Raw genomic sequence first — 16,265 nt, forward strand, 5'->3', positions numbered from 1 at the left:
TATTGAAAATAGTATTTGTCTACTCACTTTATCAAAACTCTTCAGAATTTTAAAAAAACACTAATAAATTTCCACTTTCTCTGCTCCAGTGGAAATAGTTCCAGTATCTCAATTCACTCCTCATAAATTCTACTCCTAGTCCATAATTAAAGTCTGCATCAAAAATGCAGAATCCTGAATCTGCAACTTCAACTATATTGTCGAATTGTTGCATGATGTGTTCCATAAAATAATACACTGAGCTGAATGGATAATTGTAAGGAGTCGTACAACACCAGGTTATAGTCCAACAGCTTTATTTGAAATCACAAGCTTTCAGAGCTTTGCTCCTTCGTCAGGTGAGTGCAGGGTTCCATAAAGGCACAGCATATATAGTCAGAGAACAATGCCTGGTGATTACAGATAATCTTTCCAACTGCCCGTTATCACACCTCGGCAGAGAGATAATCACAGCAATCAAAGGAGTGGATGGTGTTCAGACAGGGAAACATTACATCCAAGAATACTGAATACACAAGCGGTCAGATGTTAGCAGGGCTGCGGGTTCTCGGCGGGGGGGCTATCGGGCACGTGGGTAATGCGCCCGGTGAAATTAGTCAGCTTCCCGCGCGATTGTAGCAGACAATCCACTAATTGGATTCACTTACCTGCTCCTCCGGGTTCCCCACTGCTGATCTGTGCATGCGCAGTACGATCTGTCAGCTGGAGGCGCTCTATTTAAAGGGGCAGTCCTCCACTGACAGATGCTGCAACAAATAGAAAAAATTACAGCCCAGGGGGAAGGCTGCTCCCAGTTTAATGATGCCTCACTCCAGGTATCAATACATGGGGTGAGGAGGAGGGGGAGGACAGAGACCTTCCTCCCAGCGGGCGGGAGGAAGCGGCCTGCCTCTGCCACCAGGAAGGCCTGGCTCGAGGTGGCAGAGGAGGTCACCAGCGCAACCAACATATCGCCCACCTGCATACAGTGCAGGAGGCGCTCCAATGACCTCAGTAGGTCAGCCAAAGTGAGTACACGTGGTCTTTCCCCGACACTCCGTCTACCACATCACTGCCCCCACCCCACATCTCCTTCAGCACTGCCAACACTACTCTGTCATACCCACTCAAACCTCATCCTCAGCTTACCTGCACCTACTCACCTCGCCAGTACTCATCCCGCCACTCCCAATCTTCATACAATCTCATGGCTCTATCTCATACTCACCCTCTCGTGCATCTCTTTCACGGTCAGCCTCACTCAACCTGCCACTACCTGTGCTGCAGCCACAGGGCATGCATCACGTATGTGCAGTAGGCAGCGTAAGGCAAACGTGTCGTGAGCATGAAGGGGATGCACAAGGGTGTTTGAGGGTTTGTCACGGGTGTTACTTATATTGAATTTCTGACCAACTCACATTACATATTATATTGGCACCACTACTGCCATGTCTTCGCGAATCCTGTCTGGCTTGTGCAATAATGCCCTCTCCTGAGGATCACTATGAGGACCCACAACTGATGCCACCCATTGTGTCACTGCAGAGTGGGTGTAGGTGTATTTGCAGGGCTCTTTTGCGCAGACGACTGAGAGACATCGGCGATGTCCCCGGTTGCACCCTGGAAGAATGCGGAGGAGAAGTTGTTGAGGGCAGTGGTGACTTTGACAGCGACAGGTAAGAAGATGGTGCTCGGGCCAGCCAGGAGCAGCTCGGCATGAAAGAGGCTGCAGATGTCCACGACTACATGTCGGGTGACTCTGAGCTTCCATGTGCACTGCTGCTCAGAGAGGTCCAGGAAGCTGAGCCTCGGTCTGTGGACCCTGTGGCGAGGGTAGTGCCCTCTGCGACACATCTCTCTCTGCGGTAGCCCTCCCTCCTGCTGTTCAGGTGGATGTGTCACAGCACTCTGTTGTGGAGCTCCACGTGTCAGAGGCGGACGGCGTGGATGGCAAGGCTGGTGAGGCTGGTGATGCTGTTCGCCCTCCGAGGAGGTCATGACTGCAGCTACGGCGGCCCCCATCCGCAAGATGTACATCTGAGGGGGCCCGCAAGGTAGGTACATGTCTCCGGACCCCGGGGTAAGTATGCAGGTTGGTGACTTTGACTGTCAGGAGGAGGGTGGTGGAGGCCAAACTTTGTCCCAAGTGACAGAGTGGCCTCCTGCAATGGGTGAGGGTCTCCCCCCCCCCCCCACCTGTCAAATGGACCTTTGCAGCTGCCACAGGCTGACAGCTGCAACACGTCCATTTGACCTGGGAGTGTTTCCCCCAGTGCAGGAAACAGTCCCAGTTTGCTCTAAAATCCAACCCCTCCTCACATAGTCCTTTAATCAGGTCTGTTACTGACCTCAAATACCACGGTAAATACTCTCAAGTGGCATCCCGCTGGCTTTAATTGCCTGCGGGATTCCCACCAGCGGGGGCTGCGCGCGCACGCCGGCGCGTCAGCGGGGAACCCGGAAGTGCGCGGGTTCGGGGTGGGCTCCAGTCCAGCTCTGGGATTCTCCGATTTTCGGAGCCCCTCCGCCAGGAACGCACCCGATAGCGGGTGCTAAAATGACGCCCCAAGTTTCTACAGAGCTGCAAGAAAGCAGACAAGATCCCAAAAGGACTACAGATCATGAACCCACTCAAGTCGACATACAACTCAGACTACGCTGAGAGACTCTGCCGTCGTACCTCTCGCACACTCCGCAACCATCTCGCACACCAACTCTACAGCAGACGCCGTAACCTCGAAACCAAGATAGAGTCCATACTCTCAACCTGTACTCAGGACACAGCCGACCAGCTACAAGACAACGGAACTATGCTGCCTACATGAAAACCAAGAGCAGGAAGCTTGAGAAACTCGGCATCACCACCAGCATCAACCAAACCTCCCCCGGTACCATGGTTGCAACCACAGGGAAGTCCATCGTCAATTTGTCCGACCACACCCTTCAACCAGACGAAATTGAAGTTTTCAGCCGAGGGCTCAATTTCTGCCCCACCACCAAAATGGACCCCATCGGTCTCGCGGCGGACACAGAGGAATTCATCAGGAGAATGAGGCTCCGGGAATTCTTCCACAAATCCCAAGATTTCAGCAGCGAACCCAATGAGACAATCAACGATCCGGAACAGCAGACAGAGGGATCCGCAGTACAGCAACCGAAGAAGAAAGAGTTAAATTGGACTCCTCCGGAGGGTCGCTGCCCTAAGCTTGACATGTATGCTCAAGCTGTCAGGAGATGCGTCAACGCCAGATTCATCAGCTGCACTCACAAGACAGTCCAGAATGTCACCCGAGCACAACGCAACGCCATCGACGCTCTCAAGACCAACCGCAACATCGTCATCAAACCAGCGGACAAAGCAGGAGCCATCGTCATACAGAACAGAACGGACTATTGCAAAGAAGCATACCGACAACTGGACAACCAGGAACACTACAGACGGTTACCCGCAGATCCGACCAAAGAACACACCCACCAGCTCAACAAACTGATCAAGACCTTCGATCCAGACCTCCAAAGCATCCTACGCGCTCTCATCCCAAAGATACACAAAGCCAACACACCCGGACGTCCTATCGTATCAGGCAACGGAACCCTGTGTGAGAACCTCTCTAGATACGTCGAGGGCATCCTGAAACCCATCGTACAGGGAACCCCCAGCTTCTGTCGCGACACTACAGACTTCCGACAAAAACTCAGCACCCACGGACCAGTTGAACCAGGAACACTTCTCACCTCAATGGACGTCTCGGCACTCTACACCAGTATCCCCCACGATGACGGCATCGTTGCAACAGCCTCAGTACTCAACACCAACAACAGCCAATCTCCAGACGCCATCCTACAATTCATCCGCTTCATCCTGGACCTTCGATAACTAGTTCTTTACCCAAACACACGGAACAGCCATGAGGACCGAATTCGCACCCCAATACGCCAACATTTTCATGCACAAGTTCGAGCACGACTTCTTCACTGCACAGGACCACCAACCAACGCTATACACCAGATACATCGACAACATTTTCTTCCTATGGACCCACGGCGAAGAATCACTGAAGAGACTACACGATAACATCAACAAGTTCCATCCCACCATCAAACTCACCATGGACTGCTCCTCAGAATCAGATTCATTCTTGGACACACGAATCTCCATCAAAGACGGGCACCTCAGCACCTCACTCTACCGCAAGCCCACGGACAACCTCACGATGCTCCACTTTTCCAGCTTCCACCCTAACCACGTCAAAGAGGCCATCCCCTATGGACAGGCCCTGCGAATACACAGGATCTGCTCAGACGAGGAGGAACGCGATGGACACCTACAGACGCTGAAAGACGCCCTGGTAAGAACGGGATATGACGCTCGACTCGTCGATCGATAGTTCCGACGGGCCACAGCGAAAAATCGCATCGACCTCCTCAGAAGACAAACACGGGACACAACCAACAGAGTGCCCTTCGTCGTCCAGTACTTCCCCGGAGCGGAGAAACTACACCATGTTCTTCGCAGCCTTGAACATGTCATCGATGACGACGAACACCTCGCTAAAGCCATCCCCACGCCTCCATTACTCGCCTTCAAACAGCCACCTAACATCAAACAGACCATCGTTCGCAGCAAATTACCCAGCTTTCAGGAGAACAGCGTCCACGACACCACACAACCCTGCCACGGCAACCTCTGCAAGACATGCCAGATCATCGACACAGATACCACCATCACACGAGAGGACACCACCCACCAGGTACATGGTTCATACTCCTGTGACTCGGCCAGCGTTGTCTACCTCGTACGTTGCAGGAAAGGATGCCCCAGAGCATGGTACATTGGCGAGACCATGCAGACACTGCGACAACGGATGAACGAACACCGCACAACAATCGCCAGACAGGAGTGTTCCCTCCCAGTCGGGGAACACTTCAGCAGTCAAGGACATTCAGCCTCCGATCTCCGAGTAAGCGTTCTCCAAGGCGGCCTTCAAAACACACGGCAACGCAAAATCGTCGAGCAGAAATTGATAGCCAAGTTCCGCACCCATGAGGACGGCCTCAACCGGGATCTTGGGTTCATGTCACGCTACATGTAACCCCACCAGCGAAAAAAAGTTATCTGTTTTTAATACAACTGGTCATTCTCTCTCTCTGCCTTTCGGATCTCTCTCTCTCTCTCTTTCTTTCTCTGTCTTTGTGATCTGACCGCTTGTGTATTCAGTATTCTTGGATGTAATGTTTCCCTGTCTGAACACCATCCACTCCTTTGATTGCTGTGATTATCTCTCTGCCGAGGTGTGATAACGGGCAGTTGGAAAGATTATCTGTAATCACCAGGCATTGTTCTCTGACTATATATGCTGTGCCTTTATGGAACCCTGCACTCACCTGACATAGGAGCAAAGCTCCGAAAGCTTGAGATTTCAAATAAAGCTGATGGACTATAACCTGGCGTTGTACGGCTCCTTACATTTGGCCACCCCAGTCCATCACCGGCATCTCCACATCATGAATGGATAATGTAAGGGGTATAATTGAGAATCAACTCATGATATAATCAGTGGAACAGTCTTTTGATAGCAAAAGTAATAATAGATATTTTACACTAAAAATTAATTTATATTCAGGTTTTCAAATCTTTAAATATTACAGATTAATTAAAATAATTGTGTTAAGGAATATGTAGTGTGTTAATAATTTTAAAATTTGCTTCTTATAACTTAGGTTGGGAGGTTCAAATGTTGAGAGTAAATCATTCCTAGAATCATATATACTTGGATTAGTATGTGAAGTGTACTGAAAACTGAATTAATTTAAAATTGTACAGTAATTTAAACTAAGAAATAATTATGTCTGGTTGAGTAATTTAATTGAAATGACTAAGTTTGATTTGTAAAATCATTTTTTAATTGTGCCAGGGTGAACGAGGAGTTCCAGGTTTTCAAGGACTATCTGGACCACCAGGCCATATGGTAAGTACTACAGAAGATGTCTTAATCTTTTTATATTGGAGGAGGAATGAAGGTTTACAGGTCTGGAAGCTAATTTCATCAATCAGAAATCACAAGATAAGAACTATAACAAGACATACTGTAGAACAATAAATTCAAATTGTAGATTTCTATATAAGTAAAGCAAGGCAGGTGTACAGAAGTGTTTATCTTAGCTGTTTACAGTAACAATATCCTTTTGAGCCTAAATACCAGGTCTCCTATCATTCTTGGATCCTGCAACAGATCAAAACTTACTGCAATGACAGTGATTTCAAGTGCTGTGGGTACACAGTACCACAATATACAGATCCACTTAAGATAGTACTATTCAGAGACAATCTATTGTTTAGAGGCAGATTTTCCACCCTCCCTCCACCAGTAATGCATTGGAAATTTGAGTAATTTTTCCAAAAGTATTGTAGCTGTAATGCATACCAATGTTAACTACCAACAAATAACTACACACAAGCCTTCTGCACATCAATAAACATTCCAGGATATTTATTAGCTGCAGTCTGTTTAGTAATGATGGCCTGCTGTTGTAGTTGAAAACATTTAAGTCCTTTGTATTCTACCTATAATTACTTACTTAAATAGAGTAGAATTGAAGCTTTTGTCAATAAAGATATATACTGCAGACCTGAAGAAGCCTATTTAAAGATGCTCCGCAAAGGAACAACTCCTATCGAGTGATCTTGTAATTCTATTGTTGAGGACTGTTATTTTATTATGAAACACATTTCTTGTTTCAATGTTACACGTTTTATTTGCATTACAGGGTCCTAAAGGTTTCAAAGGAGAACCAGGCCTGCGTGGTTTTGAGGGTAAAAAGGTACATGCAAAATCATTTTTAATTTTTGAAGATAAAAACTTTTAACCTATTGCTTCAAAGATACAGAATAAAATATTTTAAAACTGATTTTAGTACCATTTTTTGTTCAAGGGTGCAAAAGGTGACAAAGGTTCTTATGGTTACCCTGGATTACGTGGACCTCCTGTAAGTTTAAATGAACAAATGTTTGATGTTGAAATTTATCAGCGTAAAGTGTACACAGTAATACAATTGCATTAACATTTTTTTTAACTTCATAGGGGCATCAAGGTGAAAGTGGAAAAAATGGCTTACCTGGAATTCCTGGCACAAAGGTTTGTGAAGTTTGTAATTGGTTTCTATCCCTAAACAACATTTACTGTATCACCAAGAAAGAAAGAGCTTGCATTTATATAATACCTTTCGCATCCTCAGGATGTCTCAAAACACTTCATGGCCACTGAATCACTTTTAAGGTGTAGTCACTGTCGTTATGTAGGCAAACATGGCAGCCAATTTGCACACACCATGTCCCACAAACAGCAATGAGATAAATGACCAGTTAACCAATCACCATGGGAAAGGTTTCTTCTGTCTGCTGTGTCTAGTGAAATTGTAAACACATTCTCTACATTTAGTGCACAAAGGGATTCTTCACCCCAAATTGTCTAATGCTCAATTAAATGGACGCAATGAATTAATGAGAACATCGGACAACAAAAGTGATTAAAAACACATAATGTGCTCATTTAAATGGTTTGGTGGGGAAAAATTGAATACTCAGCAGCCACATCAGAGAATTTATCTTTCAAGGTGAAATTAGTTCCACACTGTTGATTCTTCATCTGAAGTTTTCAGCTGTGTGTCAGGATTAGTGTCTGTACTCTAGCTTGACATATAGTTGGAACTGAGAGAAAATTATATCCGTGATGAATGAACTGTAATAAGTCTTCATAGCTTCAAAATAAATATTAATAACGCAGAGAAGTGTGAAGTGATACATTTTCGTAGGAAGAACGAGGAGAGGCAATATATACTAAGGGGTACAATTCTAAAGGGGCTGCAGGAAAAGAGAGACCTGGGGGTAAGAACATAAGAAATAGGAGCAGGAGTAGGCCAATCGGCCCCTCGAGCCTGCTCCACCATTCAATAAGATCATGGCTGATCTGATCCTAACCTCAAATCTAAATTCATGTCCAATTTCATGCCCGCTCCCTGTAACCCCTAATTCCCTTTACTTCTAGGAAACTGTCTATTTCTGTTTTAAATTTATTTAATGATGTAGCTTCCACAGCTTCCTGGGGCAGCAAATTCCACAGACCTACTACCCTCTGAGTGAAGAAGTTTCTCCTCATCTCAGTTTTGAAAGAGCAGCCCCTTATTCTAAGATTATGCCCCCTAGTTCTAGTTTCACCCATCCTTGGGAACATCCTTACCGCATCCACCCGATCAAGCCCCTTCACAGTCTTATATGTTTCAATAAGATCGCCTCTCATTCTTCTGAACTCCAATGAGTAGAGTCCCAAATATGTGCAAAAATTGTTGAACGTGGCAGGGCAGGTTGAGAAAGCAGTTAAAAAAGCATATGGGATCCTGGGCTTTATAAATAGAGGCATAGGGCTCGATTTTAAATGGTGGTGAGTTGGCAACGGGAGTTGGAGGGGGGCGGGGGTGAAGATGCACGTAGCAAACCCGAATAGACCTTACCGTTTCCAACGCAATCGCATCGTAATTGATGGTGATTAACGTGCTCTCCGGGTTTTACACCCAGCAGCCAGCCTGGTTGACAGGCTGGCTGCTCTTAGGAGCTGCAATGCGAGGGGTGGGGGGGGTGGAGAGAAAGAGAGAGAGAGTGAGATGTCATCCAGTGCTGGAACGGAAGATCTGGGGGGAGGGGGATATTCGGGGGGGAGAGGGGAAGATTGGGGGGTGAAGAAGGGGAGATCAGGGGGACATCGGGGGGGGGTGAAGAAGGGGACATCGGGGGGGTGAAGAAGGGGACATCGGGGGGTGAAGAAGGGGACATCGGGGGGTGAAGAAGGGGACATCAGGGGGTGAAGAAGGAGAGATTGGGGGAGATCGGGGGGGTGAACGGGAGATCGGGGGGGTGAAGAAGGGGAGATCGGGGGGACATCGAGAGAGGTGAAGAAGGGGAGATTGGGGGGGTGAAGAAGGGGAGATCGTGGGGGACATCGGGGGTGAAGAAGGGGGGATTGTGGGGGTGAAGAAGGGGAGATCGGGGGGGATATCAGGGGGGATGAAGAAGGAGAGATCAGTGGGGGCCATCGGGGGGGTGAAGAAGGGGAGATCGGGGGGGTGAAGAAAGGGAGATCGGGAGGGTGAAGAAGGGGAGATTGGGAGGGACATCGGGGGGGTGAAGAAGGGGAGATCGGGGGGACATGGGGGGGTGAAGAAGGGGAGATTGGGGGGACATCGGGGTGTGAAGAAGAGGAGGTCGGGGGGACATCGGGGGGTGAAGAAGGGGAAGTCAGGGGGGTGAAGAAGGGGAGATCGGAGAGGGAAACATCGGACATCGGAGCAGGGTGGAAAGGTAGGTTCATTTTGTCTTTTAACTTCATGCAATGGTTTTTTATGTAATTTATTTTGTTTCTTTTTGCTTGATCCGGCCCAAATCAGAAGCCGTGGGAAAACTGCCCAGGTAAATTAAAAATCGTTCTAACCACGTAATCTGTCACAAGTAAAGTGCCTTAAGTACTTCAATGAGGTACATTTGGCTCTTTAACTATCATCCCGCCGGCTTTAATTGATGTCGGGACTTCCGGATTCGGGACGCCCGCGCACACACAGGTGCGCGCGTGGGGAACTCGGTCGTTGGTGGGTTGGAGCAGGGCTCCAAACCCAAACGGTATTTCCCCGATTTTTGGAGCGCCCCTGTACCCACCGCACCCGCAATTTCCTGGGAAAATCAAGCCCATAGAGTACAAAAGCAAGGAAGTTACGATGAACCCTTATAAAACACTGGCTTGGCCACAGCTGGAGTATTGTGTCCAGCTCTGGACACTGCACTTTAGGACGGTTGTGAAGGCCTTAGAGCGGGTGCAGAAAAGATTTACTAGAATGGTTCCAGCGACTGGAGGCTTCAGTTACGTGGATAGACTGGAGAAGCTGGGGTTGGTCTCCTTAGAGCAGAGAAGGTTAAGAGGAGATTTGATAGAAGTGTTCAAAATCATGAAGACTTTACATAAAGCAAATAAAATCATAGAAAATTTACTGCACAGAAAGAGGCCATTTGGCCCATCGTGTCCACGCCGGCTGAAAATGAGCCACCCTGCCTAATCCCACTTTCCAGCACTTGTTCTGTAGCCTTGTAGGTCACGGCGCTTCAGGTGCACATCCAGATTCTTCTTAAATGAGTTGAGGGTTTCTGCCTCTACCGCCCTTTCAGGCAGAGAGCTCCAGACCCCCACCACCCTCTGGGTGAAAAAATCTTTCCTCAGCTCCCGTCTAATCATTCTGCCAATTAATTTAAATATAGTCCCCCTGGTTATTGACCTCTCTACTAAGGTGTGGAGATGCCGGTGATGGACTGGGGTGGACAAATGTAAGGAATCTTACAACACCAGGTTATAGTCCAACAATTTTATTTTAAAATCACAAGCTTTCGGAGATTATCCCCTTCGTCAGGTGAATGAGTGAAAGGTTCTCAAATCCCATATCTTATATGAGGCTGGGACACCATCACACCAATCAAAAGCTGTCGTTGGTGTTCAAACAGGCCAGTCACGGAGAACAGTACGTCCCAGTACACTGAATATACATTGTGCCAATTACACAGACAGAGAGAAAGAGACCCAAATGGCAGAGAGAGAGAGAGAGAGAGAGTATTAAAAACAGATAACTTTTTTTCCCTTTTGCTGGTGGGGTTACGTGTAGCGTGACATGAACCCAAGATCCCGGTTGAGGCCGTCCTCATGGGTGCAGAACTTGGCTATCAACTTCTGCTCGACGATTTTGCGTTGTCGTGTGTCTCGAAGGCTGCCTTGGAGAACGCTTACCCAAAGATCGGTGGCTGAATGTCCTTGACTGCTAAAGTGTTCCCCGAGTGGGAGGGAACCCTCCTGTCTGGCGATTGTTGCGCGGTGACCGTTCATCCGTTGTCGCAGTGTCTGCATGGTCTCGCCAATGTACCATGCTCCGGGGCATCCTTTCCTGCAACGTATGAGGTAGACAACGTTGGCCGAGTCACAGGAGTATGAACCATGTACCTGGTGGGTGGTGTCCTCTCGTGTGATGGTGGTATCCGTGTCGATGATCTGGCATGTCTTGCAGAGGTTGCCGTGGCAGGGTTGTGTGGTGTCGTGGACGCTGTTCTCCTGAAAGCTGGGTAATTTGCTGCGAACGATGGTCTGTTTGAGGTTGGGTGGCTGTTTGAAGGCGAGTAGTGGAGGCGTGGGGATGGCCTTAGCGAGGTGTTCGTCGTCATCGATGACACGTTGAAGGCTGCGGAGAACATGGTGTAGTTTCTCCGCTCCGGGGAAGTACTGGACGACGAAGGGTACTTTGTTTGTTGCGTCCCGTGTTTGTCTTCTGAGGAGGTCTTTGCGATTCTTCGCTGTGGCCCGTCGGAACTGTCGATCGACAAGTCGAGCGTCATATCCCGTTCTTACGAGGGCGTCTTTCAGCGTCTGTAGGTGTCCATCACGTTCCTCCTCGTCTGAGCAGATCCTGTGCATTCGTAGGGCCTGTCCATAGGGGATGGCCTCTTTGACGTGGTTGGGGTGGAAGCTGGAAAAGTGGAGCATCGTGAGGTTGTCCGTGGGCTTGCGGTAGAGTGAGGTGCTGAGGTGCCCGTCTTTGATCGAGATTTGTGTGTCCAAGAAAGAAACCGATTCTGAGGAGTAGTCCATGGTAAGTTTGATGGTGGGATGGAACTTGTTATCGTGTAGTCTCTTCAGTGATTCTTCGCCATGGGTCCATAGGAAGAAAATGTCGTCGATGTATCTGGTGTATAGCGTTGGTTGGAGGTCCTGTGCAGTGAAGAAGTCGTGCTCGAACTTGTGCATGAAAATGTTGGCGTATTGGGGTGCGTCCTGTGCAGTGAAGAAGTCGTGCTCGAACTTGTGCATGAAAATGTTGGCGTATTGGGCCAGCTCAACAAACTGATCAAGACCTTCGATCCAGACGTTCAAAGCATCCTACGTGCTCTCATCCCACGTACTCCCCGCGTAGGAGACTTCTACTGCCTCCCAAAGATACACAAAGCCAACACACCCGGACATCCTATCGTATCAGGCAACGGAACCCTGTGTGAGAACCTCTCTGGATACGTCGAGGGCATCCTGAAACCCATCGTACAGGGAACCCCCAGCTTCTGTCGCGACACCACAGACTTCCTACAAAAACTCAGCACCCACGGACCAGTTGAACCAGGAACACTTCTCACCACGATGGACGTCTCGGCACTCTACACCAGTATCCCCCACGATGACGGCATTGCTGCAACAGCCTCAGTACTCAACACCAACAACAGCCAATCTCCAGACGCCATCCTACAACTCATCCGCTTCATCCTGGATCACAATGTCTTCACCTTCGATAACCAGTTCTTTACCCAAACACACGGAACAGCCATGGGGACCAAATTCGCACCCCAATACGCCAACATTTTCATGCACAAGTTCGAGCACGACTTCTTCACTGCACAGGACCTCCAACCAATGCTATACACCAGATACATCGACGACATTTTCTTCCTATGGACCCACGGCGAAGAATCACTGAAGAGACTACACGATAACATCAACAAGTTTCATTCCCCCAATCAAACTCACCATGGACTACTCCTCAGAATCGGTTTCTTTCTTGGACACACAAATCTCCATCAAAGACGGGCACCTCAGCACCTCACTCTTAGCAAGCCCACGGACAACCTCACGATGCTCCACTTTTCCAGCTTCCACCCCAACCACGTCAAAGAGGCCATCCCCTATGGACAGGCCCTACGAATACACAGGATCTGCTCAGACGAGGAGGAACGCGATGGACACCTACAGACGCTGAAAGACGCCCTCGTAAGAATGGGATATGACGCTCGACTTGTCGATCGACAGTTCCGACGGGCCACAGCGAAGAATCGCATCGACCTCCTCAGAAGACAAACACGGGACGCAACCAACAGAGTACCCTTCGTCGTCCAGTACTTCCCCGGAGCGGAGAAACTACACCATGTTCTCCGCAGCCTTCAACATGTCATCGATGACGACGAACACCTCGCTAAGGCCATCCCCACCTTATCAACCTGTGCTGCTACCTTCAGGGACCTGTGGACATGCACTCCAAGGTCCCTCACTTCCTCTACACTGTAGGGGGTGGTGGTGTGTGTCAGCTTCACCTCTGACTTCTGAGCGGTTCGAATCGCTTCCACTCCCTGGGTTCTAGACCTTGGACTTATTTGGAGGTTGTGACAAAGTGCAGCACACAACTGGTTTTGGTGCAAGAAACTTTGACCTTTATTCAAGAGAGAAAATACAACACAACAATCTTAACACTCTAATAAAATGGGGAACACTTCAGTACACACGAGGGAGATTACAGTGGAAAGGTACCTCACCCCTCACAATCCCACTATACTAACTAAGTTGGACTCTAAAGGGCCAGAGATAATGCTCACCAAACGAATCCTTGACAGTAATTCACCCAGAGGTAAGTCAGAAATAGATTGTAGAGTGGAAACTTTGTGGATCTTCGGTTTTCTCCCGAGTTGGTTTTCTTTGGTCGCGGTGGCCCAATATTACCCGGTTGGTTGGTGGCAATATTCGTTTGGTTGTTTCATAAGGCCCTTGTTGCCGCGAGGTGTCTGATGGTCACTGGGGCTGTTGCTCTGGTTTCTTCTTGTGTGTCGGCCTGCTTCTAGAGCTGCTGACCTTCCCTGTCGAACTGCTTTCCTGTTGTTGTATAATCTGTATTGTGCCCCCTCGCCTTGTTGTTCGCTGGAAGCTGCTCTTCCTTCCAGAGACAGGCAGAACAAGATCAGCAGCACACAAGCGCCAGCAAGCCAGAGCCAGAGAGAGAGAGAGAGAGAGGTTTTGAGTTTCCACTTCTATATCCCTCTCTTACAATGGGCTTCGTCACTTTAAAAAAGACACTTCATGTCTGTTTAAACAATCCTTACAAAGTCCTTAAGAATCTTTGATGGCATTTTGATGGTCCCTCATCATGTTGCAATTGCTTCTCCCGATGGGTCATTGTTTTAATTCCGATTTGCTGATCACCTGGTATACAGGCTTCCTTTTGTATCCAACGTCCTAGGTGTTGATCGGTTTTGCTTTAAAACAAAGACATGACCCCACCATGCCTGAAGCAGTTGCCTCTTTCAATGGCAGTGCGTGTTGACCACCTGCTGTACGTTTTGCATTAAAACAGAGACATGTCTGAAGCAGTAATTCTCCCACATTCCACTGTGTATTGTTGATTTCGTCTGGTGACCTCTCACCTATCCTTCCATCTTAAGATTTTGGTCAATGGCCAAGGTTTTTCCATACTCAGGGAAAAGGTGAATTTCTTTAGGGTTTTTCTCCAAGTTTTTGGGGGATCTGTGAATTTTGAGAATCTTACAACATCTTTCAGTATCCTTCCATTTATTGTGTACTCCCTTGCCTTGTTTGCCCCTACTCAAATGCATTTCCTCACACTTCTCCGGATTGAATTCCATTTGCCACTTTTCTGCCCACCTGACCAATCCATTGATATCTTCCTGCAGTCTACAGCTTTTCTCCTCACTATCAACCACACGGCCAATTTTGTATCATCTGCAAATTTCTTAATCATGCCCCCTACATTTAAGTCCAAATCATTAATACATATCACAAAAAGAAAGGGACCTAGTACTGAGCCCTGCGGAACCGCTCTGGAAACAGCCTTCCAGTCACAAAAACACCCGTCGACCATTACCCTTTGCTTCCTGCCACTGAGCCAAATTTGGATCCAACTTGCCACTCTCTCTTGGATCCCATAGGCTTGTACATTTTTGACCAGTCTGCCACGTGGGACCTTGTCAAAAGCCTTGCTAAAATCCATGTAGACTACATCAAATGCACAACCCTCATCGACCCTCCTTGTTACCGCCTCAAAAAATTCAATCAAATTAGTCAGACACAACCTTCCCTTAACAAATCCATGCTAACTGTCCTTGATTACTCTGTGCCTTTCTATGTGACAGTTTATCCTGTCCTTCAGGATTGATTCCAATAATTTGCCCACCACCGAGGTTAGACTGACTGATCTGTAATTACTCGGTCTATCCCTCACTCCCTTTTTAAACAATGGCACAACGTTAGCAGTCCTCCAATCTTCCGGCACCACTCCTGTATCCAGTGAGGATTGGAAAATGATGGTCAGAGCCTCCGTTATTTCCTCTCTTGTTTCTTTTAACAGCCTGGGATACATTTCCTCCAGCCCTGTTGATTTATCTACTTTCAAAGATGCAAATCCCCTTAATATGTCCTCTCTCACTAAGTTTATCCCATCCAATATTTCACATTCCTCTTCCTTAACTACAATGTCTGCATCGTCCCTCTCTTTTGTGAAGACAGACGCAAAATATTCATTGAGCACCATACCAACATCTTCCACCTCCACACATAGGGTTACCTTTTTAGTCTCTAATAGGCTCTACTCTTTCCTTAGTTATCCTCTTGCTCTTACTGTATTTATAAAACATCTTTGGGCTTTCCTTGATTTTTTCATGTCCTCTCTTTGCTTTCCTTATTTCCGTTTTAATTTCACCCCTGCACTTTTTATACTCCTCTAGGCTTTTTGTAGTATTTAGTTCTCGGTGTCTGACATAAGCTTTCCTTTTCTGCCTTATCTTACCCTGTATGCTCCTTGACATCCAGGGGGCTCTAGATTTGGCAGCCCCACCATTTTTCTTTGTGGGAACATGTTTACTCTGCACCCCTTGAATCTTCTCCTTCAATGCCTCCCACAGTTCTGACATTGATTTACCTTCAAGTAGCTGTTTCCAGTCCACTTTTGCTAAATCACTTTTTAGCTTAGTAAAATTGGCCTTTCCCCAATTGAGAACTTTAACTCCTGTTCTATCTTTGTCCTTTTCCATAACTATGCCAAAACTAACTGAATTGTGATCACTACCACCAAAATGCTCTCCCACTGATACTCCTTCCACCTGCCCAGCCTCATTTCCTAAACCTAAATTCAGAATTGTCCCCTCTCTTGTTGGGCTAAAAAAGTTCTCCTGAATGCAATTTAAGAATTTTGTGCCGTCTATACCCTTTACACTGTTTGTGTCGCAGTTAATATTAGGGTAGTTGAAATCCCCTACTATTACTGCCTTACTGTTTTTGCACTTCTCAGAAATTTGTCTTCTCAGAAAGAGAAACTGTTCCCATTGGCGGAAGGGTCGAGAACCAGAGGACACAGATTTAAGGTGATTGGCAAAAGAACCAAAAGTGACATGAGGAGAAACCTTTTTGCGCAACGAGTGGTTATGATCTGGAATGCACTGC

General features: G+C 47.5%; 1 protein-coding gene across 1 annotated transcript in view; it reads left to right on the forward strand.

Moving 5' to 3' along the window:
- Nucleotides 1–16,265, forward strand: part of col21a1 (collagen, type XXI, alpha 1) — a 315,698-nt gene that overhangs the window by 153,780 nt on the left and 145,653 nt on the right. The window contains exons 13-16 of the mRNA XM_067985251.1: nucleotides 5,895–5,948; nucleotides 6,748–6,801; nucleotides 6,913–6,966; nucleotides 7,062–7,115. Coding sequence (XP_067841352.1) covers nucleotides 5,895–5,948; nucleotides 6,748–6,801; nucleotides 6,913–6,966; nucleotides 7,062–7,115 — 216 coding nt within the window. The remainder of the gene's footprint in view (nucleotides 1–5,894; nucleotides 5,949–6,747; nucleotides 6,802–6,912; nucleotides 6,967–7,061; nucleotides 7,116–16,265) is intronic.

Source organism: Heptranchias perlo, chromosome 5 (assembly GCF_035084215.1).
Source record: "Heptranchias perlo isolate sHepPer1 chromosome 5, sHepPer1.hap1, whole genome shotgun sequence".
Lineage (NCBI taxonomy): Eukaryota > Metazoa > Chordata > Chondrichthyes > Hexanchiformes > Hexanchidae > Heptranchias > Heptranchias perlo.